The sequence below is a fragment of the Seriola dumerili genome, unplaced genomic scaffold (assembly GCF_002260705.1).
Source record: "Seriola dumerili isolate Sdu_G_001 unplaced genomic scaffold, Sdu_1.0 BDQW01000003.1, whole genome shotgun sequence".
NCBI classification, from domain to species: Eukaryota; Metazoa; Chordata; class Actinopteri; order Carangiformes; family Carangidae; genus Seriola; species Seriola dumerili.
The window spans coordinates 8301988-8326798 of record NW_019174258.1 but is presented as its reverse complement, the minus strand read 5'-3'; the positions used below and the strand labels follow the sequence as shown (position 1 = coordinate 8326798).

The following is a 24811-nucleotide window of genomic DNA, read 5'->3' as shown; positions in this document are numbered from 1 at the left end:
TACTTTGACTCCTTGAAAAGTCTGCTATCGTGATAAAAAAAAAAAAGAGAGATAAAAAATAAGCTGCACTGATGACTTCAATCACCGAATCCTTTGTATACAGGCTGTTTTTCCTGGGGAGTGGGGAAAAACTGAAGAAAAAACACATGGTAAAAAGGAAACTTTGAGTATAGCCAGCTTTTCCAAGTTGTCTTCTGTTTGACGCAAATGACACACTGGCGTCATGATCACCATGTTTATAATATGCAAATATTATACATATATGTAATTTTTTTTTTTTTTATGATGCTGAGATTCTTTAAAAAAAATCAAATTTTTGGATACGTTGGACCTGTTAGATGTCTCCACATGCTCCCACAGATGTCGCACGCAGAGACAGTAACAGCTCTCTGTTTATTAGTGCTCATGGTCATATAACCACCTGAGTTACACAAGCTGTCATTTTTTTATTATTTTTTTTTTTCAAGGCTGATCCGATTAGTATGGTGATGATAGAAACCCACGGGAGTACTTACTCCTCACGAGTTTCCTTGTTGGTAGATAGAAAGAGTGTTCTTTGGTGCTGAAGCTGCAGGAGCAATCTGCCGCTCCCAGCTCCGATTATCCCCAGCCTCTCCCCCAGGGGGCAGTAGCAGCGTACACACAACCATACGACACACTCTGAGATCAAAGGCACCGAGCTTCTGCAAGCCAAAACAGCCACCATCGCCCTCTCTTCTGTCTACCTCAGGACAAGTTTTCAGCAGTTTTTTTTTTTTTATTTTTTTTTTTTTTAAGGGATATTAACATGATGTCATAGAATGAGAAACCAACCTCAAAAGGAAGTCTTTCAGATTCCTTTGAATAGGCAGCGCGGCTGTACCTCTGCCTATCGCCTCTGACAATGTTATTAGGAAGATAATTCTCACAAGCAAATAAACAGTGTGTAACACCCCTGTGAGTTTTCCTTTCAGGTTGGGTTATTGTGTGTGTATTTCACTGATATTGTGTCATCTGGTGAGGAAGTAAACATCTGGGTTAGTTGGAGGTTAGGCTTTTTATTTTGTGTGAAAGTATAACTGAAAGAGTTTATGGATGATCACAGGCAACACTTTACATTCAGTTCAAAAATCAACTTACATCTGTCACTGACTGACAGTGTTTAAAATATAAAACTGTACTATCATATTTGTAGCTCACAAACATCTAATTTTGTCAGAGTTGATTGAATTTCTTATCTGCACCCTCACGTCTCTGTTTTACTTAATTTCATTTAGGACTTAAGTAATTAAAGAATCATAAGAAAAGACTATGAAAAGTACTTAAAATGCCCTACAATTTGTTATTATTAATGAATGAATTTGAAATCTCAATTGTTGGCTGCCTAGTGTGATTGCTTTGATGTCTTAATGTACCCAAACAAAATCCAAACAAAAGGAAAGGAATTAGAAAAAAGAGAGAAATTAATTAAGTTCCTATTAGTTAGTGATTTGTACTTTCTGACTGAAAAAATAATCATATTAAGTAAAAAAAAAAAAGAGAAAATGTTAAAGTACAAGGATGGCAGAAGACTGTTTTATTACTGTTTAGTAAACGGCTTTCACTGTCTATTACTGAGTAAAAATGCATTGTAACTGGTAATACAAATAGCTTTGGATTAAACAATAGATGGACCTCTGGCTCAGTGTCTGTCCTTCAGCTCAGCAGCCTCTTCATACTGTAGGCTTTGCTTTGAGCAGAGACCCCTGTTGGTTGATTGGAATGACTTCCCTAATTGGATTCAATTCCTAATTGAAATGTAATAAAAATGCATCAGTAGACGTGGCGCCAACAATTACCTCATGCAAATCTCTTGATGAATTGACGTGAGGGGCGTAATTGCAGCTGTTAAAAAAATGCATTGATTTCTCCTGGAATAACATCAATTCAAATCAGTTCACGCACACGCTTCAGCCTGCGTACGGAAAGCATTTGTCACCGCTCAGTGTCCCTGTTTGGAGGTATACAGAAAAAATGGAAACATCTGCACCCTTTCACGTGGGTACGTCAGATTGATTGGGCATGTGAGACTCTGTGTCAAATGTGCTACATCTATGCATAAGCAATAAACTATTCTCAACACTTGGAGGAGGGAAATAAAAGAAGAAATGACTTTGTTCTTTGTTTCTGTTTTCATCGAGGTGGTGCACGGGTTATGACTTCCTTTGGTTTGTAGAGCAAACATATTCTGCTGGGGATGTGCGACGGAAACACACACACACACACACACACACACACACACACACACACACAAGGTCGAAAATACAGTTGGAGAAAAAGAGAAATGAATTCGGATACACGCAGAAAGGAAGTATGCAGGCTTTGATTCTTTCCTCCACCAAATGTTCTGAACATTATCCGTCTGTCTGTTGATCGGGGGTGGCAGTCTAGAGAGAAAGGGTTAAAGCATCTTCTGAGTTATTGCCTACCACCGTAGTCATAGCAACAGATTAATAAGTAGCTTCTCTGATCTTCCTCTGTTGCTGCACAGGTTGCTAAGATACAAATAGCATTCTGGACCCAGTGGACTGAACTGCAAACATCTTTTGATAAGAATGAACTTTAAGGATTTAACAGTAATGTGGAAAGCAAAGAGCCCTATATGTACAAAGGAAACTAAAGGAGAGAAAAAAACTCCAGTATTACACCTACAACTATAGCGATTGCATCTGCCACATTTGACCTACCCAGGCCGAAAAGGAACACAGCAAAACAAAATTGAACACTTGCTAAATCCAGCTACCTCATACCTCGGAGGCTAGTGGTTGGCCCATGTCTAAAGGTAAACGGGCCAATCAGCTTTGGAACAGAGTGGCTGTTCCTAGACGCGTGTGCGAAACCAAGGGCAAATTAAAGCATTGCCTCCGAGTTGCATCATTCTCCCCTCACAGCTCTATTAGTAGGCTAGCCACAATGTCTCTTTACGAGAGCTACTCTCAGAGCAGAATTAGGCACACTTTCCCTGCAGTGATATGTCTTTTTATGAACCACATTGGCATCATGTGTGCCAGTTCCTACAGCAACAAACCACAGTTGAATTAGTGGGAGAAATACACCTCTGGATACCTCTATTCCTTGTAAGGTGACATAATAGCAAAGCAGGAGATGAATGTAGAATTTTTTAATGTGATTCTGACTTGATGAATTTCTCAGACATAAAGATAAATGAAGATGTGAATCAGATATTAAGAATCAGTGATCTGAATACCGATTCATAAAGATAAGAATAGGAGGTGTCCTCACCTTTCTGTTACTATCTCAACTTTTTTTTTTTTTGCCCTTTGCTCATCTCTTTTCCCATCAAGTAATAGAAGCTGAAAAGTGCATTGATTCAAAAAGACGGACAATCTACACTGACACAACAGACGAACAAACAAACGAACAGCTTGACTGGAGGAAGCTGTGAGGCCGCAGTGGGGAGCGCTGAAGTCGTTTTTGATGATAATGCTTGATCCCTCTGTTCTCTCTGTCACTCAGCCTCACGCTTTCACTTCAGCTCAGCTCAGCTGTCAGCCGGCAGTGGCTACTCACTCAAGAGCCCGTGCACACGTGTGAGATCATGCACACGCACCCTCACGCGGTATCTAAGGGCGCAGGTTTACGTGCATGCTTGTACATTATTACAAACATGCGATTGAACATATGATATGATAGTCTGATAAAACGTGAGTGTGTGTGTGTGTGTGTATATATCATGTCTCAGAAATTGGTAACTATCCATGTGTGGTAATTTGGCACGCTTATAAGCAGCGATAATTGTGTATTTGTGTGATTAAGACAGTAATCAGAAAATAATGACACTTCAGTGTGATTTATGAGAATGGATGAAATTTCCCAGCTGAAAGGTGGCAGGTTAAACAACACTGACCTGCCAAATACCAAGAGAGATTTAAACGAAGGCCAGAGCTAATATATCACAGAAACAAAGGGGGGAGGTGGAGAGTGGTGTGTGTGTTTGTCACAGAGCTTTGGACAGCATGGGGTATCTGTGGGTCACATAGACCTTTTTAAGACAAGAAGGGATGTTGAGGTTACTTACCACTGAAGGGTGAAAAACAAACACCCGCAAAAGATGCTCTTGGTTTATTAAAATGATGCACAATGATGTTCCACAAAAGTGATTTCCCATTTAAAGTGAGAAAAAAGAATCACCAAAATTTGCAGTTGTGTGGTTTAGTATTATTCCGCATACATCTACAGATGAAAGCAACTCCCTCTCCAATACTGATTAAAGGCTCTTCGCTCCCACCGGGCTCCACGCTGGTTTGGGTTCATTCAATCTTGGCCTTGATTACTCGATTGGACTCATTGATTGAAGGGGAACTTTAATGACCTATTATCTCAAGTGTTAATCAGGTGTTGACAGGCAGCTCTCTGTGGGACCGGGCAGGGCTGATGGCCAAAATGGACACAACTTGCTGGACTCCTGCCATTGGGACAGAGTGCAGATGTGCTGCCCGACAAGTTTCCCTCTGGAGTACAGTCTGTGCGGCGCGGTGACATCATCTTTTCTCTCAGATGTTTTGGTGCCTTTTTTTTTTTTTTTTTAACACACTCATTCTCACCCGCTTTATCTTCCCTTGTTACAGTTTTACCACCCTGTGAATTACCTCGAAATGAGAGACAAAGGAATTGCGATATAAAACTGGAGGCGTGTACGTGATCTCTGTGTTCTCATTTCATTCTGTATTTATGGAATATATGCAGTTGGTAAAGTTATGTAAATTCAGAGGAACTATGTTAACATTGCACAATACTACTCGATGGAAAGGCCAGAGGTTTTAATAGGAATAAGGTCCGCTGCATTAAAGTGGGTTACTGATTGAAGTTTGGAATGAAATTACTTTCCAAATGTGCACAATGCCATTATACATGTATTTTTAGTCATTTTTGGTATTTTGCTGGTATTTATCTCTAAATATAATGGTCGCCATGTGTGGTTTTCTTTGTCAGGTTGATATTGAAGAATAAATTAAGTCCAGTTTATGTAAATAAAAGTTAAGTAAGTTAGAAATTAGTTAGTTAAGTAAGAAATCCTTGAAATTGTAAAGCCTTGACAGTAATAACGAACGTTCACATTGTAACTCCAAAGTGTTTCATTTTTTCTTCTCGATATAATTCTCTGTAGTTCAGGTGGTCGGGGTGGAAGACTTAGCAAATACACTTCCTGCTCTTCCCATGCAGAAAACAGCGTGGACAGACTGTTACATGTCCAGGTTACACCTGTCTGCATCACCTCCTGTATCCCCCACCTGTAATCTCTTATGTCTCCTCCTCCCCCACGTCTCCCACTGCATCCCTCACTTTAATTATCTCCCTTTTCAATCCCAGCATCTTCAAGTCTCATCAATGCTTCTTAATTTCCATCAATACCTCTGCAGCCTAAGCTCTCCACACCTGTCCAGTCACCATGGCAACCTCACCTCTGACAACAAAGAGCTCTGTAAGACATGGCATGCTGTATTCCCCTTGATTAGATATTGATTAAGCTTTTGTAATACATAATAGGATCAAAGGGATTGTGCAGCTTTGCTTACCCAGGTCTTCTTCACACTTTCATTTAGTTATAATCTTTTGTTATTTAGGAATCTGCATGTTAAGAGGGACGGAATCGAAATTTGCCACCCTTTGTCATAGCCATTCAGAGGCTCCTTTAGGGACTTGTAGATGCACAAAGACCTTTTTTTTTTCTTTCTAATAATTTTAAAAAAGAAGTGGAGAAGAAAAAGCACAAAGACGCTTCTATGCAAATCTACGATTTAAAGAGTGTTGACAGCACATTCAGTTTTATGAGTGGCGTAGCTTATACTTGATGTTTGCAACATGTTTCCCATTAAAGGACATGCTAATAGGCCCGTTGGAGTGTGCAGAGGCTACCGAATGCTTGAGTGTCCCTAATGGATGCATTGATAGATTAATGGACGATAAAAGTCAAATGCTAAATGCATGGTAAGTGACAAGTGATAAGTCAATATGGTAAATATTTGTGTAGGGCATAGTTAAGAAGTTGAAAGGCTATTATTCACGATTACCTACAGACAAGTCATTCCTTGGTATAATGAGGCACATGGCAAGAATTTAAAAGCTTAGGAAAGTAATGGTCTGGAGTGCATTTCTGTCAATTACATATTAGTGTTAGCTGCAAAAGAATCGGCAAGACATGAGGAAATTGACTCACTTCATCATAAAGCCATTAAATTGGTATTTTTAATCAAATGTTCCATGTGAGGAAAAAGAGTAAATGTTGTCATCTGTTGATAATGATGCGTGTTCACAATAATCATGTTTCTTATCTTTAGCTGTCAGATTTCATCTAAGGTACAGTTTTAAAAATGTTTAATTATAAAATGTGCCATCACTAAGGACTAGTAGTATTTTCGGTGCCTTAAAAAAAAAAGAAAAAAGAAGCAAACTCCAAAACTCTGCATGCTTCTTGATGTAGCCAAGTCACACACTGCCCTTGACACAGCATGTACATTTGTTGATGTGAATGATGTGATACTGAAATCCTGAAGACACTTGCTGGAGGACACCAGAAGGATTGAGGCTGATCTTTTTAACACCAGTCTTTTTTTTTTTCTTTTTTTTTTCCTCACGTGTATCTGCATTTTCAGCCGCAGTATATGAGCCTCGTAAGACTACACCATCCCAATCAGCGCCACCAATAAAGTAAATACACACAAGACACACTTGAGCCAGACAGGAGAAGGCTGTGTGTTTGTCAAATTTACACTGAAGATTTAGAGGGATACAAGACTGAGAGAAGTGAGAAAACCGATTTTTCCTCTCCCACACTTAGAGAGTATAGGGGAGTCAGAATTGAGGATAAACTCGGGAACTGCAAAGAACCATGTTTGGAACAATCTGACCTTTTTTTAACAACTCAAACAAGGATAAAGACAACAAAATGTAATAACTTTCCCCTATCCAATCCATACTCCATGATTATCCCTCACTCCAAAACATTGGAAAAAATGGAACCGTCAAAAGAGTCTTGTTGTTCCATTTTCTTTCCCTTGGCCCCCCTCTTCGAGACAAACAAACAAACCCCTGTTAGCACATTTCATCAGCTTTAGGGGTTACAGAACAGATTGAGTATCGACAACGGTGGCTGTCGAGGCTTATGGCTCAAAGGCAACAGTAGAGGAAAATCTCAGGGGTAGGAGATGCAATCGAAAGGACCAAAATAATTCAGCAGGACTCACTCGAGGAACAATCCAGTTTGTCATGTGGAATCATGGATTGTCTGCCGCACAATGAGAGAGGGTCCCCGGAGACTCGGCTCGGGAGTCAACATGTGAATAGCCAAGAGTTAGCGCCCCAACCGGCCCCTCTTTTCCTTTTTATCACCTGCAAATTCAGCAACCATAAATCTGTTTCCACACCAATGCTACTGCACAGACGCACCAGAGAGGCCCATAAACAAGAAATGATGTTTGGTGTCTTGGGATGGTTTGGTCATTGATGGTCCCTCGGGTGTCATACTCTATTCTCGGAACAATTACTGTCAGGGAGTTGTGATGTTTTCCCTCTGTTGTGATGGGCAGTTGTGGTTGCTGGCCATTTATGAACCATGTTGATTTGCAAAGGAACAAGTTAGATCATCTCACCCTTTGTTCACCGGCGGTTTGGGTTAGTTGTGTGACACAATATTATATTGGCTCTTCCTTCCACTGTAATAGGCTTTGAGGCATCTGGTGACTTTCGAGGGTTAATGAGGGAGGAGGAGACTCAGGGCCATCAAAAGGACACTGACCACAGGCTTCAATGTGACCTGACCCTCCTTACCGTAACGTCTCTGTCAATAAAACGCAGCATGAGGAAAACCTCTGATTAATCGATTGACGTCCTGCTTCTTATTCACAGACGATAAGCAGCAGCACCCAGTGTTCCTGATTTTGTTTCCACTGTAACACCTCCATGAGACAAGAGCTGAATATCCATTTCCCTTTAATCAATTCACAATTTATTCCCCTCCCTCTTCCAATCTCCCTTCCATTTATTATGCATTATTCGCCCTTTTTAAACGATTTTCTACTAACCGTCTCATCTAATTTGGTATTCGGATATGGTTAGCGCTGTTAGCTCAATTAATACAATGACATGTCCTAAATGCATTCTCTCCACAACTCAAGTGACAAGAGGACACTGAACATTTCACATCTTTGCAAACAGGGTCATACATGCACGCCAAGATAGATCCAAACCTTTAGGATTTATTTAATCAGGCTGTGTGAATGGATAAAAACGACAAAGCAGGCTCAATCTTCTACAGGACTGTGCTTTATTTTAGTCTAAGCAGAATATAATGAACTAGAGAACTACAGAGTTCAGGAGCACTATGGGAGATATCACCCCGAATCAGGGAAACGGACCCGAGCCAACGCTAATTCAAATTACATCTCTGTTTCAAAACAAAAAGAAAACAATAACTCAGTTTGTTCAAGTCAAATAATAAGAGTAATGGTTCTTTCATTCATTGTGAATATAAATACCTAAAAAATATTATGATAAACAAATTTGGCATGAGAACAAATGAAGAGGATGAAATTAGATAGTGAAGCTGGGAATGTAATGATTCATGATACAAAGATCAATGGTGCAAAATTACCTATGACTAAATGTGAATTTTTTAAAGGCTCTCATTGAATGCTTGATTGGAGCAAACCGCTCAGTTAGCTGAGTTTGTTTACATTTTGGTCCTTGTAACCAATGGAAAAGGAGGTGGATGACCACGTCCTCGTTTGTGTCAGAATGGGCTTGAGGCAAAACTGACTCTGGCGAAGTGTTTGTCTTCATAACAGATTTTTGACCTTTGAAGATAGAGCATTTGGCATTCCCAGAATACAGTGTGTCCGACCACTGTTCACAGGTAGTACTGTCAGAGAGAACAGGCTGGGTTTAAGGCAGAATTCCCTCCTCAGATTAACAAATCAACCTGACTGTCTACTGTTGGTACAAAGTCCTCAGTGGATTAAGTCACATTAGATAACAAACTGTGGAAGAAACTTCCCATAAGTAAGAACAAAGAAGATGAAAATCAGAGATATGTCAATGATTACAACCAACCCTTCAAAAAATAAAAAATAAACGAGCAAACAAAAAGAAAGAAAGAAAGAAAAACACAATTATATAAAGAGAGGAACATTACAGGAATCCATCCATGGCTTTAAGACAATGAGATATGACAGCATAGGTCTCAAAACCAGTCTGGCTGCAAAGTTTGATATTTTTTGTCTTTTTTTTTTTGTCTTTTGTCTTTTTCTCAAAACAACAAAAGGCCTCAAATAAGATTCTTTATTAACATGCAATGCTGATTCATTTGAACTCAGTTGTGCAATGGACTCATTTTTTTCTGAATCCACACGACCAGTACCATCAATCAACCTTTTACAGTGCAGTTTGTTAATTCTTGTATTGATTTAAGAGCATTCAGTGGCAATATCTCTTTGAACTTGCCCATCCACGAGGGATTTCATACAGGGTTTGTGCAGCCCAAAAAAAAAAAAAAAAAAAGGAAAGAAAAATGATCAAAGCATATCCGAATAAACCTCATGACAATGGGTCTATCCCAGCTTCAGCAGATAATAACAAAACAAAAGAGAGAAACTAAAGAACCATTTACCAACATGAGTATAAAATCCCATTTTTGAACATCAGTGCTTCACTATACAAGAAATAAAATCATTTTATCTTCTGTTTTTGATAAATTATTTCATAGGTTCCTTCTCTTAGTTTCACTGAAATATATTAACTATTCTTTTAATTTTTTTTTTTTTAAACGTTTGAACATGATCTATTGTACGGCCTATAAAGAAGGTTCAACAGAATTGAAAAATAAGCTATATTGTATGTACAGAAGTAACGCAGCTGTGTGGTCAGGAGAGCAGTGGCAGATTGGGTCAAGCAGGCAGGGGGTTCTGCTGGGTTCTACAATAACTGCTGTCTTGTTTGTCCCCTTCTTCCAATCTCGGCCTAACCATGTATGTGTAATTTCAACCATGTGTATTAAATGTTTGATTCCAAAATGGTTTTATGTACATGTTGAACAAACTTGTTACCTGGAGTTAAATTTTGTAAAACTAGCTTCTTTAAATGTCTTAAAGCCCAAACATTCACCTCCAAAGAATGTGAAAAAGTGTGGTGGTGGTGGCTGATGCTTTTTCTTTTTCTTTTTTTTTTTTTTTTTTTTTTTTTCCCGCACTGTCAAGCGGTAAGCATGCAGATGGATGAACTCCACTGTCACTGTCATATCTGTTCATCAGCCTCAATTGGACTAATCCAATTACCGCACAGGCGATCCTTCTTCTGTCAGAAAAATCATGACATGTCGGTGTACACAGAATCTTAATTAACGGATCACTTCGGGGCTGTGGCTTAGGTTTGACACTAAGTCAAATACTCTCTAAGCCGTGGTCCAACGCTTAGGGTTGTAGGATGCATGTTCACAGCCCAAACGTAAGGGGCTTAAAAGGACTAAAACTCTCCTAGATCCCTGCACTGCTGTGGATACATTTTATAGTGACATCATTGTCCCACAGAGTTGGGCTTCTCAACACAAGCTGCTATACAACCTTCCTCTGTTTTTGTATTTTGTAGGCTATTTACATTAAGGAATAAAAAAAGTCTTTGTCTTCATTACGTTCAGCCATTTTGTTAAGCATAATTGCACACCTCCAGCTCACTGTGCGTTGTTAGGTGGACGATGGCATCTTTTTCTTTTTTTTTTCTTTTTTTTTTTTTTTTTTTTACTGTTGGAATTGGATGATGATACTGTAAATCCAAAGCACGGGTTAGGTGGTTCTTCAGCCCTTCTGCTGGCTCAGCACTCCCCGGGATGGGATGCGATCTTACAGCTCCCACTCACATCGCATTTGTGATTCTGCTCGACCTCCCTCAGGATCAGGGGTAAGGCAAAGGCTCTGAACCTCTCCACTAATCATGACATCATAGCGCCTGATGCCCTGAGTATTGGGAGCGATTTTGTGGAGTTTCAGTTTAGCACACAGCACCCCCCACCACCCAGTGCCTATTTCCACCTCCAACTTTTTCCATACGAAATCCCATTTCCACAGCAAAAACCCTTTCTGCGCTAAAGTGAGATGACGGAAAAGCTCTCTCCCAAAGCAGCTATTAAATGAGAGGCATTAATTTCTTCCCTCCTGTCCAACAGGTTCCTTTAATTATCTCTCCACTTTCAGTCAATTACATTTCACTTCCTTTCCTTGACAATCACTGCTATTTTAGGGTGAGTGTTATGCACCCAGGGGGTTGGAGATTCGTAGACATGCTCGAGCAGTTCTCTGCTCGGCCCTGCCATTGGCTGGGGCTCTTTAAGGAAACATGCTTCTCCCGAGGACTGACCTTGTGAGCTGTGGTGTAGTGGCAAGTATGGAAATGGGTATACTATGTATACACCACCCGGTTTTTCATTTAATGATACAAGGTCAGAGTGGGTACATGCATCAGTGGCAGAGGAGCAAGTGGTCTGACTGCTTATTGAAAAAGAACTCACTATACTTGTGTATACCTTTCCCTGCTTTCAGTCATATTCTCATAACTAATTACATTCATTCTAATTTCCTTGGGGTAAAATGCCAAGTTACATTTTCGCTTTGTAAATTTGAGGGCAAATATCAAATAACAGTTTGGCAACAGCTTGGTGAGTGCCTGCTGGGTCGACATTTGTCATTGCTCTTAGAGGTGAAACATTGCCTGGACTATAAACCAGACCAGACCGGAGCTGGGAGCACGGCAGGCACAGACTTATGTCAATAAAGGAGGGAATGAGAAAATCTAAAACCAACAAACTTTTTTTTCTTGTTTTGGTTGTTCCAGAGCTTTTTCTTTTTTTCTTTTTTTCTTTTTTATGCACGTCACTTCAGTAACATCCTCCCTGGGATGTAAAAGTAATAACAGCACCCTTGTTAAAAGTTTTGAAACGCTGACTTCACGTTGCCTAATTTAGCCCTGGCATCGCAGAGATGCTACACGAACACTGAACTGTTAGCTTAGCAGACAGCAGGATACTAGGCTAGGCTGGAATTTGGCTCACTGGGGACTCGACCCGCCCTTAGCAGCGGGAACTAGTACAGCATCTGGCGTAAGACAGAGAAGATCAGTAGAGGCATTCGAGGTTCATGTTCAGCCTGACGGAGCCTCACTTGCAGAGCGTACTCTAAAGCTGGCCGAGACAAGCCCGGGAAATTTAATTGCTCATGGAACATTAGATTTGCTGCCATTGAGTAGTTCAGCGTCATATGAATAATGAGCACAAACAGCCTGCAGAACATGGCGTACTTCACCTGCTTCAAATCAGTTCATGAAGCTTCTGCATCTAACGTCCGATTGAGGGCTGAGGAAGGAGGGCTGGGTTTTTTTTTTTTTTTTTTACCTTACATGTATTTGAAAGCAGTCTTTAAAAAGCTGTCATTTTGATGGGCATTATTCTGACTCTGAAGAACTACTGTGCTTCACAAATATTATTTCACTGTTGAACAATACTGTGCTTTGCAGGTGTCCCAGCAGGGATACAAGCAAGAAAAAGAAAGAAATGTGGCACAAGTTATTTTGTAAAAAAAAAAAAAAAAGAAAAGAATAAAAAACGCCCTCTGTAGAGACTGTTGAGACACAATTATGTGCTGAAAGAAGAAGCACAATAACATAGGCCTCACAGCAGCTGCTTCTACAAAATTGAGGATTTCCAGTAAAATTGTTGGTTTTGACCCAATTCTGAGCAACTATTGCTGCAACGTTTGAGGTAAAGTAAAAAAACAAAACAAAAAATAGTTTTTATACATTTTACCATCCATCTTCCTCTTTTTAATTTTTGGCAATGTCAATCTACCCTCAATATTAAGAAAGTTTTATCCCACATCCTCCTTCGCTTCTTCGGGTAAATTTGGCAGTATTATTGGTGCCAGGTCAGCTGTCAGCAGCCTTGCCAGCGAGTAGGCACAAACATAATTCTCTCTAATCTTCCTTCTGTCATCCATGTGCATGCAGGGGACCATCTCTCCCGTCATTTGGTCCAAGTGATTATCCCAGAGATTTTTCACTTGGTTGCTGCTAATGTATAGAGGCTGGTGATTATAGTGTGATTAGAAGGAAAGGTGAAATAGCATGTCTAATGCGGTGCAGGAGATAATTGAAGGGTAGTGAGCACAGACATTAGCCAGGTTCGAAAATGGTGTTCCGAGGCGTGAGCCGCTGAACAACCGGGCCGAGGTCTGGAAAGGCATGGCTGCTCTTAGGACGAGGGGGAACGAGAGGGGGCACATGGCATGCTGATATCACGGGCTTAAACCCAAGAACTTCTCCTTATTTAAATGACAAGACAATGGTGGTACAATAAAGAGTCTGGAATCTGCTAGCACATTTTATCACTCCCTCCTTCAGGTCTGCTTTTCTCCCTATAAAGAGAGGGAGAGGGAAGGAACAGCAAGGAGAAGAGTCTCAGTAGTGAACAGGAACTGGTTGGACTGGAGCTTAAGGTACAAAACTCCAGTCCCGTTCACTTCTTTTCAATTCTTTTTAAAGCATATAGCACAAATACATAGTGTTTGTCACCAGGGGCTTGGCAACTGCTTCTCATTTTATCGATTAAATAATTGGGTATCATCCTAGAAGCATCAGTTTAAAGGATCTCGATGTGATGTCTGGTTGTTGACTTCCTCTCTTCACCTCCACTCCGTCTCTCCCTCTTGCCTAGCCCGGCCTCTTACCGCCAACTGTCAGTACTCAAAGGGCTGGTGTAGGGATGTGAGCTGGTGTTTCGACAGAGAAAACTGGGGAGTAAACTGAAACGGCATCGCTCCTCCCTCTAGACTCATTCCAAACATATTGATCTGCTTTTAGAAAAGAGCCTGCATCCAGAGCTCTAAAACAGTCAAAATAAAGGCTACAGGACTCTAAATCAAGACATGACAGTACTGGAGTGCTTTACTCTGTCCTGTCTGGCGTCAGTGTCAGAGAGGCTACAGGCCAGCTGAATGATGGTTAAAAGTGACTGTTAGATCTAATTTAGATATAGTTTGTTTAAGCTGTGTGTGTGTGTGTGTGTGTGTACATGTGTGTGTGTGCATTTTGTTTTTTCCCATAGGCTCTATGTATAATATATGAGGAAAGCAGGTCAGGGAACATGTTACCAGTGGAATTTACATTACATTTGACAGAACTAAATGAGCACTAAAAGCCTGCACTCCTTTGCCATCAATACAGTAAATTGAGTTTGTCTTCAGATAAATGTTTGTTTGTATCTGCCAAGAGACAAGGTGCCATTTTTCTCAATCTGGAGTTTTGTAGCATCTCCAGTGGACACACATATCCTTGGCATGTTGCTTATATAAGTCCTGGTTGTTTACAGCGGTCATACTTTTTTCTTTTTTTTTTTTTTTGAAGGATTTCCAATGCCATAAGGGCCAATTCCTTTATACACTGAGTTCATTCTGCTGGCAGTTTCAGTAGCTGTCGCCTCACTCCTCATCCTCTTTTGCTCCCCTCATGATCATGCTTGTGTCCATCTCTCTTTATAGAACCATCTTCTTTTAACAATTTGTGGCTTCATAATTCACACCCCATGTTGCAATACAAAAGGTCAAGAAAAAAAAAAAAAAACAGGGAAAAAACAGAAGACACACCCCATGTCCATTTTGCTTGGTCTTTACAGTGGATTGTCGCTTGAACACAAAGGCCAGTGAGAAGCCTTAAACGTCTGCACCCTGTCCAGCACAGACATTAGTAAGTTCAGTCTTTTTTTTTTTCTCTCTTGTCATTCTTTTTTTCCCATCCAGAACAGTCTGTTCATAGCTGTCAGAGAGTGCAGTGACTTGTACATTATGATGGGCGAGATATCCAGTGGCTGATACCTTTAACATCCAGGAGAAAGAGACGCGTTGCTCACAGGGGCAGATGAATGTTTCCTTTTTTCCCCCCTCTTTTTACCCCCTTTTCATTACAACTTCAAGTATTTTTTTAAACAACAGCAAAAGTTAGCAAATCTACATTTTTTTTTTCTAGTCTACTTTACTATTCTACAACCTGGTGCTAAATCAGCATCCAGAGCAAAAGATCAGCCCCTATACTACGATTCCATGTCTTTTTTTTATACATTATTTCCATTTTCTTTTATTCGTACTTACAGTAGGCCACTGGATATTGATTTAATGATTTTTTTTTACTACGAGTAAATTGTAATACTTGCAGCTACAAGGTATGAGTTTTTAAATATATATTTATATATTTATATATTTATATTCTTTTAAAAAGCGTTTAGTCCTTTGGTCCCTATTTCCTAAGGAATGATGCATGTAAATTATCCTGGATTCTCCTCTTGTCTCCTCTTCTTCTTCTTCTTCTTCTTCTTCTTCTTTTTCGTTTTCCTCTTCGATCCAGAGCTTGCCCTGTCACAGAGCACAACACCTGTGTAGGCACAAAAACCAAAATGGCAGCAGGCTGGTGTGTGTGTTTGTGTGTATGTGTGTGTGCGTGCACACGCGTGTGTTTGCTTCAGTACTTGAGTTGGCATTTGCACGTATTTATACATGTACAAAGTAGATTTTTTTTTTCATTTTTCATTTGTTTTGTTTTTTTAGGTGTAGCATCTTTAAATGTGTATGATTTGTTTGTTATGTGTGTGTTTATGTGTGTTTATCTATATCCTGTGTCAGTATGCATGCTTTGAGCATAATGAGTCTATAAAGGTTTTTTTCCCATCATGTCTAAAAAACAGCAGCAAAAAGTTGGTCTCTGCAAAAAATCTTCTTCCACAGACGCCAAAGCAAAACAGGGAAAAAAGAGGCATTTGCGAAGAAAGAAAAAAATTAAATAAAAATTAAAAAACGGAAAAGGAAAAAAAAAACAACAACTCTGGGATCCTTCTCTCAGTCACCCAATCTTTCAGCGGGTTTTCCAGCAGGATCAAGGGACCACCCTTCCTTCATGATATGTAGCAGAGCAAGAAGTCTTTGTACTTTTACTGCACTTGTGGAAATAAGGTGTTGTGGCCCTTCATCCTGTGACACAGAGAGAGCGAGAGGGGGAGAAAGAGAGAGGGGAGAATAAGGAGAGTGATTCAGTGAGGCTGCGGCAAACATGCTCAGGGTTGCTGGTTCCTGGTTATCACACAGACTGACAGGCACAGCCAACAGCATGAGAAACAGACGGGGAGGAGAAAAAAAAAAAAGAGGAGTGTGTCAATCAAAACCAGAAATAAGTGGGCAAGAGGTGGGGTGGGAGATTTGTGTTTTAACCATATGGAACAGACATCTACACTGTGACAGCACTAATCCAAGGAAGGCCTAATTTAAACTGACTACATCTCCCTGCATGAAAAAGAAAAAAAAAAAATACAGCTGAATGGTGCCTGAGATGTTGCCGTCATTCATCTTATTGTTAATTCATTATAAACAAAATACCAAAAAAACAAGAAGGAAACATAAAGAAAACAGGACAAGTGTGTGTGCGAGTGTTAAAATTGTGTAATGATTATAATGACAGAAAAACTGATGGTGGTCCAATATGAAAAAAAAGAGATACATATTTCAAGAAATAACCTCTAATTAGGATCCCATGAAAAACCAAGCTAGCATCTCCCCTGCCTTTGTGTTGACTTGATATGCTATACTGTTACTAAATGTGTTTGTGCTGTCGATCTGTGGGTATGAAAGATCTAGTTTACAGCCTATCATCTCTAATATGTTGTGAGCTATGACGTGGGTGAAGAAAGGCTACAAAATCACAGCAAATCACTCTCTGGAAGTGAACATGAAAGGGTCTGACTTTGTCACTAGAACACGCGCCCATGATGCTCTTTGTTCTACCTTTCCATTCCTGTAAATGAGCTTGTTACCATTTCATAATAGATCTGCCTTTTTAGATGTAGGAGCAGAGATTCTAAGTTGTTTCTTATGTGTGCCAAAGGGAGCCCAGCCATTAGCAGCATAAAGCACTAACAGTCCCCGATTACAGATGTTCTCTTTTATAAGCTACGAGCGACTCTCGCTATACATCTAACACAAAGCAGAAGAAACACACAGTGGCTTTAAAATAGATCTTTTTTTTTCCCCCCCAAGTAAACCGCATCTTTGAAAACATCACAACTACTTCACCCTCCAACTTTGTCAAATAATAAAGAATTTATTTATTTATTTTTTCACAAGCTTTTTGTCTCAGCATCATGCCCTCCCCCCACCACACCACCACCTACTTAGATGGCTCCATAAAAGACACCTGGCAGTTAAGAGGCATAGTTGATGCCAGAAAGACCTTATCCCTCCCGGCTTGCCTGGCTAGACACCCCCCTGAGTTCATTGGAGAGACTATTGGAGGGGAGAGTCACCTGCAGGGCTTGTGAGAGAACAGGGCAGAACGAGTTCGATGAAAACGGCTAACTCTTATCAGGGTTTGGCCCGGAGGGATAGAAACAAACTCACTCGCAAAGAGAAGACCTTTATCACTGGGAATCTGTACGCTGCCTTTTCGCTTTTACACACAGAATTTTTATTAGAGAATTTCTGAATAACAATTATCTCAAATACACGCAGCAAAAACAAAAAGAGCTAATTTATCTGGAGGCATAATCCTACTAAAATATACAACAAGAGGCAGCAGCAAATACTCATCCCAGGTGTTTGTATTTTGTTCTATTTCTGCACCCTGCTTACACATCTCTGTGTACAGTATGGCTGTGTGGTGGACGGATTCTAGCCATGTGGGTCTACAGCGCTGCCTGCAGCTCTGCTATCACAGTGTAATTGGTTTGCACCCTCATAAATAAATAAATGGGAAGTGATTCTCATGTTAGGCAAACAAAACAATCTTGCAGAAGTACTCCCTGTGCAGATGGAATCCACGGAGAAGTGGAGTGTCAACATTTGCCTGTGCTCTCTGCGTGAACGGTGGAGATTTAATTGGCTACACAAACATAGGGTCATCTTGGCCATCTCTCAACTAAACAGCTGTCGATCGGGGGGAGGAAAAGGTCCTTTTTGCAAAGAATCAGACTTTCATAAGAGAGGAAAAATAATAAAAAATAAATCATAGTTTGCTTGAAAAAACACTGTTGATGTGAATGTGAAGAAATAGAGAAATAGAAAAATGCAGTACATCCATACACATGAACCCCACAAGAAAAAGTAAAACATCACAAGGGCACACGGTACAATAGCACAAAGGGTTAAAGGCCACTTCCAGTTATAATCAACCAACCAGTCAGCACGTGAGTTACATTATATACAACAAGTACCAGCCAAGAAAGGCATCGGTTTACTGCACTCCACAAACTGCCAATATACAATATACAGTATATATATAGATATATATAAAAGGAGGGCAGAATATAAAGAGATAGAGTTTAGAGATATCAATCAACGCCACGTCATGCAACGCAGTCACAGTCCCACCACATGACGTCATCCAAAAGAAAATGACACCATGGGTTCAACTTACAGCTGTGGGAACTTGGCCCCATGACAGGTGTAGGGGGGGTGTGGCTATAGCGGAGAAAGGCCACCTCAAACTGTGATGGGCCATGTCAGGTTGCCAGGTTGGTGGGGGTGCAAAAGAAGGAAAGAAACAGTGGGATTTTCTTTTCCTTAAGTCAGAATTCAAAGCACCCTTTCCATATTTGTTCCACACTCTCACTTTATTCTGCCTGACAAATCAAATGAGGTTATTATGGTTATTACCATAAAACTGAAAAAAAAATTGACAAGTAAAACAGAAATAACAGAATAAATAATCTTCAACACAGCACAAAAAAAGGCCTTTTCTTGTGCCTCAATGTGGTGGTGGAATATTCTCAGGCTGACAACATTTGCAGGTTAAAAGGTTGAATTGATGTTTTTATATTCACAAAGATAACCCTTAAGGCAGAAATGCATATTTCAGAAACTTGTCCTGTCTACAGTAATTGGATTTGCCTTGCATTGTTTGCTATGAGGGTGGCCGTACAGTGAGTGCTTCAGCTTTTTTGCATTAAGTTTATCTTTAAGACACCGAACGCAATTTCAGAGTAGCAGGGCTCCTGAGACCAGCAGAAGAGAATGCTGTCTGATCGTGTTTTTAATTCAACTTCAAAGTGAAATTGTCAGTATTAAAGAGAAAAAAAGGGGGCCTCTGAAGTTATCTACATATTGAAGTTTTTACCTAAGGAACACACACAAAAATTTGTCATTCAAGTTTCATCAAAGTTTTTCATCGTTAGAATGTAGTTGAATTTAGAAAATTAAACACTTGCTGCTTAACTTTACTTATTCTAGTCTGTTGCTCAAGAGCTCAGTGTACTGTCTGCCACAATACAAGGCAATACATGAAAAAAGAAAAAAAAAATCTTAAAAGTAGATTGGTTAAATCTTTAAAACACACCTTTATATAAGATCCCTCATGGTTTTTAAGAATCTGGGAACCTAGAGCTGTGATACAGAGCTGGCTTCAGAATCCCCGGTAGCAGATTTTTCCGTCAGTGTTTTCATGGGATTGCTCTTTGTTTTGGTCTATTGGTTTTCCTTAACTCAACAACAGAAATGGTGTAATAACAGAGGAAAAACACAGAGATGGATTGAATCAGACCAGAGACGAAGGAGGACATGAAAAAAAACACACACGCGCGCACACACATGCAACGACACGCACACACACGTACATACACGCATGCACACACACACACCTTCTGATAAAGTGGCAGAATGTTATTGTGAGAAATGTCTGTGCTTGGAGACATTCTGAGTACATCTCAATGACTGTGCTGTCATTCAGTGCTGTTGCAGGATATTCTCCATTTGTCCCTTATTGATGTGCTGAATCAAAATCACAACCCCCCGCTTCTCTTCTCAGGGTGTCTGCTTTGAAAGCTTCTCTTCAATTAGCAGGACAGAGCTCTATTCAAATGCTATCAGGCAAGGGATAAAGGGAGCATCTATCATTTATATGGCATACCACCTTCCATTAATGCCATCTTGTGGCTTTTAAAGAGTCAAGTCTAAAACAAACAAATGGTAGGACCATGCTGTTATTTATGGAGGAATATAATCCAGGCTTATGTCATTGTAATGAAAAGTTGTCTAGCCAATTGGGTGAAGAGAGCATGCATCTGTATTATTTTCGCACCGGCAGCTGCACTTTGTGACAGATGGGCGATGATTCTTTGAATCAAGCCTGACACGGTGAAATGAGTCTTTATTGAGGGATGGTGCTACTTTAAGTAAACTATCTTTTTATTATTTTGCATGAAAGCTCTGACTTTTTAAGTGCCTAAAGAAGGAACAGCTGAATACAGAAGAGATCTGGCTGCAGATATACTTTCAGCACATGTAGGTAACCATACATCTGCAAGATCTCTTGTTGTCTCTACTTGGTGAGTGCATACTTCATTAAAACCAGCCTCATTAGAAAGTTAAAAGAAGATATTTATCCACATTTACCCACTCAAGATAAGCTTGATTTCAGTAGGTTTATATTTTGACAAATTTTATCGTAAATTGTTCAGTGTTAAATTAACTCTGTTGCTGTGGATGTGTAAACACTGGCATAGTTTTTAATTAACATTTATATATCCTTCGAATGCTTGCCCCAGAGCCACACAGCAAATTTTCCAATGATAATTTTATATTGGCAATTTTACAGCATAAGGTGTTAAAATATTATTTAATAATATTTAAAAAATTTCCAGTGTACATTATATTAATTAATTTCATTTATTTGCACGAGGAAATTCTTAAAGGTTATAGGTAATTAAAATGAGATATGAGAATGTGTATTAATGGATAACACAAGAACAAATGTCAAATAAATGTCCTCATGTGAAAAAAAGTCCAAATCAGAATAACAAAGTTAAAATAACAAAAATAACAAAACCAACATATTTCTTTGCTGTTTTTTTTGTTTGTTTTTGTTTTTTGTTTTTTTTTTTGTTGGGGGGGGGTGCAAACAAAGAATGACAGGACATGAAAGTGGTCTATGATTGTTTTATTTGAGAACAGACTGGTGAAGCATCACTTGAACTAACCAAATGGTGCTTACTGGAGTTGGTGCTGTTTTCCATCACTGTACAAGCCACTGCAGTTTTGCAGTTTATGGGGTGAGTAAGTGCTTTTCCATTAAGCATCCTTTTTGTTTATTTATTTTTTTGAGCGCAGAATTTTCTTTCAAACATCCTGCATTTACTCGACATGTTCATCAGTATTCTTGTAAAAAAGTTGTTATACTATAAATCTACTCTGTATTATTGTGCATCTCCTCCATGAATTTTCCCATAAGTAAAAGCTCTACTGAAAGGGGCCCTTTGGATTTTGCTAAGCGGCTGACAGAAATGTAATGCTGAGCTATTATAGGGAAGAAACTGTTGCAATCTGGTTTTATAAAATTGTAGCTTAACAACTTGTATCGATTCTCAACGCCGTCCTCAGTAGACGGGTAATTATGCACAGCTGGGTATTGATGATGTCATCAGTTTGCACTGGAGTATCATGCACGTACAAATTAGCTTTCAAACCCCAGAAGAAATAAAAACAATTCAGTTGAGCAGGGACAACCTGACACAAATCTCAAGAGGCTGAGTTTGTCAAGAGGGGCAATGCAATCCGAAAGCAAGTGGCCTGACACTTTCACAGGAGATATATAAAATAGATAAATAATTAAAAAAAAAGTTGACTTAAAAAAACTAAAAAAAAAAACTTGTGGGGACACAGAGTCAGAGTGATTACAGAACTGGAATTTTCACTTTTCCTGTAGTGGACCAGGTCAAGGTAATTTGTGCATTTTGTAATTTTATTAGTCTGTCATATTTATAACTAAATTTCTACAGAGAGTAGAGAATAAATGGTGGATGATGGGTTCTGTTCATTGAAGGTGTTTGGGCACGACTTGGAAGTTGATGCAGTGAATTTCCCTCTTTTTCGTAACCACACTGATCACCTCCCTGGAAATTGAACTCGAAGAAGTTGCTATTTGTCTTCAAAACATTCATGGAAGAAAAATACCCTCACAAATGAATGAAATGCCTGAGAAATTCAAATTGTATTAAGTTATTAAGGATTTAATACACACTTTATTTTGTGAAATTGCCATTACTCTAATAAAAGACTAAAAGGTAATTAAAGCTGAAGACATCTTACCCATGTTTGAAATTGAAAGAATATTCCTCATTTGTGCATAAAGGTTAAATTGAGATTTGAGGCAATTCACATACTGTAGCAATAAAACCAGTAACTAAGTTATGAAGTAGCAAAGTGGACAGTTTGATTTTTAACAGGCATGGAATGACATATGTAAGATATGGTGTTTTATGGCGTGGGTGCCACTATACCTGGGTATGGACAGCAGACGAGTCAGTAAGGTCGGTTGGCATCCTTTGGCCGCTTTAGCTGCACCTTCAGCCTCTTCATGCCTATCTGAAACCCGTTCATGGCCTGGATAGCGGCTTGAGCGCTGGACGGGTTATCAAAACTCACAAAGCCTGAGACAAGAACACAGAATGGGAGAGCGAGATGGGGGCAGAGAAAAATGGGAAAATGGAGAAGAAGAAGAAAAAAAAAAGGAACAACACATAAAGGGAGAAGAATGGGGGAGAGATGAAAAAGAAACAGGAAGAGGAGAAAGGGAGAAGGAAAGAGACGGGGAGAAAAAGACAGGCGAGGTGAAAGAAAAAAGAGGGGAGAAAAAGACCCTTTTTAACTCTCAACAATGACACAACAATAGCTCTTTGTTTTGTCTTTTCAGCAGATTAATTGAAAATCTCTGAATTAAAAAGATTACATAAAATACCACAAAGGCTAATAACACAGATATTAAAAATCAAACGAAGAAGAGCTATTAGAAACCGGGAGTTTAACTTGAACAGAGAACAAAAAAACATGAAGGTGTTCAAAGATTAGAGAGGAAAAAAAGAAAAAAGAAAAAAAAGAAAGGAGTGTCATGTTGTGTGTAGATTTTTAGAGCAAAGCAGTGTCTGTAAATGTTACCTGACTGTTTGAGCCATGAAAGAGTGGCAGGGCTGCGTGCGTGCGTGCATGTGTGTGTGTGTGCGTGTGTGAAAGTGTATTTTCATGTACGTGTGTGACTGAGCGTGTATCTAAGTAAAGAGTAAAGGGCATGGGGGTCGTGACGAGATGCTAGGAGCAAGGTGTGTAGGACGGAGGTGCCTGCTGCTCTGAGTTATCACCTGGGTGTCGAGGCGGAATGAGCCCACAGCTTTCCACACCGGGACTCCTTGCCTTCTCTTATCAGACACCTCTGTGATTGACGGCCCAAATTTTCCGCCTGCCAGCTGATTTGATCACACTGCTATGGGTCCAATTTAATTTGGGGGGAGAGGGCAGGCTTTTGTCAGTGCGGGTGAGATAAGGCTGCTGCTTTTACAAACCCTTTAAACAAACTGAGCAGGGAAGGACCTGTCAGTTGGCAGTGATCCCCCTCCCAATCCTACAAACACACGCAGACACACACACACACACACACACACTCACACTCACACTACCCCTGGCTTTAATGAATCTCCATACCTCACATTTACATCCACATGCCAAGAAGGTGATAGGATGCTGGGGGTCAGAGTACAGAGGAAGAGGAGAGGACAAAGAATGCACTGCAAACTTTAAGCGCTTGAATCCATGTGTATAAAGATAAAAGCGGAATAAGATATTTGAGCACGTTTCCAGCTTCAGCTGTTTTCTCCAGACAAAGTAACTGGCTGATGTTTCATATCTTTGATGCCGCACTGACTGTGTGGAGCTGTGCAACTCAATACTACAAACGCTACTGGTGTTTTGAGGTATGGCCCTCACCGCCACCATCCATATCAGCAGAATGTCTGTACACATTGTAATGTTATGCATTTTTAATAGTAAAAACACACACAAAGTTGCAAAAATTATTGGTTGACAGTGGAGGACCAGGCTGAGTAGCTGAGAAAGCTGCAGCACATAAGTCTCACATTGCCCTACTAAAAAAAAAGAAAAAAAAGAAAAGAGTTACTATATCATGATTGTGCTCTTATGCAGTTGGTACTATGAAAACCCTTTTCTGTACTAATGCAGGGGTGGCTGTAGTGTAGAGGTGAGGCTGGAAAAAGCAATCTCCCTTGCTTTGCTATAACTTTACTATATATTATACTACTACACTACCACTCAACTCCATTTGAACAAGTTAGTCAACCTGCAGCTGACCTGTTAAAGCTTCCTCTTAGAAGTCAGACATAGCTCCTGAGCTCCTGTGCTGCAAACCTTACAGTTTTAATATCTTTTTATTTTATTTATTTTGATCATTATTTTATATTGCCAAATGTTCATGGGAGATTTGCTTGTGCTTCATCGCTGTTAAAGTTTCAAAGTGTAAATCTGAGCATGGTGAATCATTAGAAATGTATTAATGTATAGATGAGTGCTGCCGAACCCGTAGAGGCAACCTTCCCCGACTTAAAGGGTGGAAAGAACAAAAAAAAGCATAACAACTTAAAAAAAAAAAAAAAGTATATCCTGTTTTCAGAAGCCCTTTCGGCGAATTACATTCCCTGGTGTATATTTTTTTCACCGTATGTAAAAAGCAGAGGGTTTCCTATTTTTTGTGTGTGTCTGTCTTTCTATTCTCAGGAGACCTTTTGAAATTCATTTTCAAGCTAAATCCAGCTTATTCCACTTAACAAGGTGAGCTTTGATCACTTTTAAAAGTCAATATTGAGTGACTAAACGCAGAGGATAAAGACTAATGTTGTTCTCACAGACACCCACGTTAAATTAAACACAACCAGTGAATGTCTACAGGGTGTGCATTTTTGCCTAATGAATATTCTATATATTTC

General features: G+C 39.7%; 1 protein-coding gene across 1 annotated transcript in view; it reads right to left on the bottom strand.

Annotated features, from left to right (window-relative positions):
- Positions 1 to 15736: 15736 nt before the first annotated feature.
- Positions 15737 to 24811, bottom strand: part of LOC111221191 (CUGBP Elav-like family member 4) — a 134554-nt gene continuing 125479 nt past the window's right edge. The window contains exons 12-13 of the mRNA XM_022744555.1: positions 22322 to 22471; positions 15737 to 16031 (exon numbers count right to left, since the gene is read on the bottom strand). Of these exons, the coding sequence (XP_022600276.1) occupies positions 22344 to 22471 (128 nt within the window). The 3' untranslated portion in view covers positions 15737 to 16031; positions 22322 to 22343. The remainder of the gene's footprint in view (positions 16032 to 22321; positions 22472 to 24811) is intronic.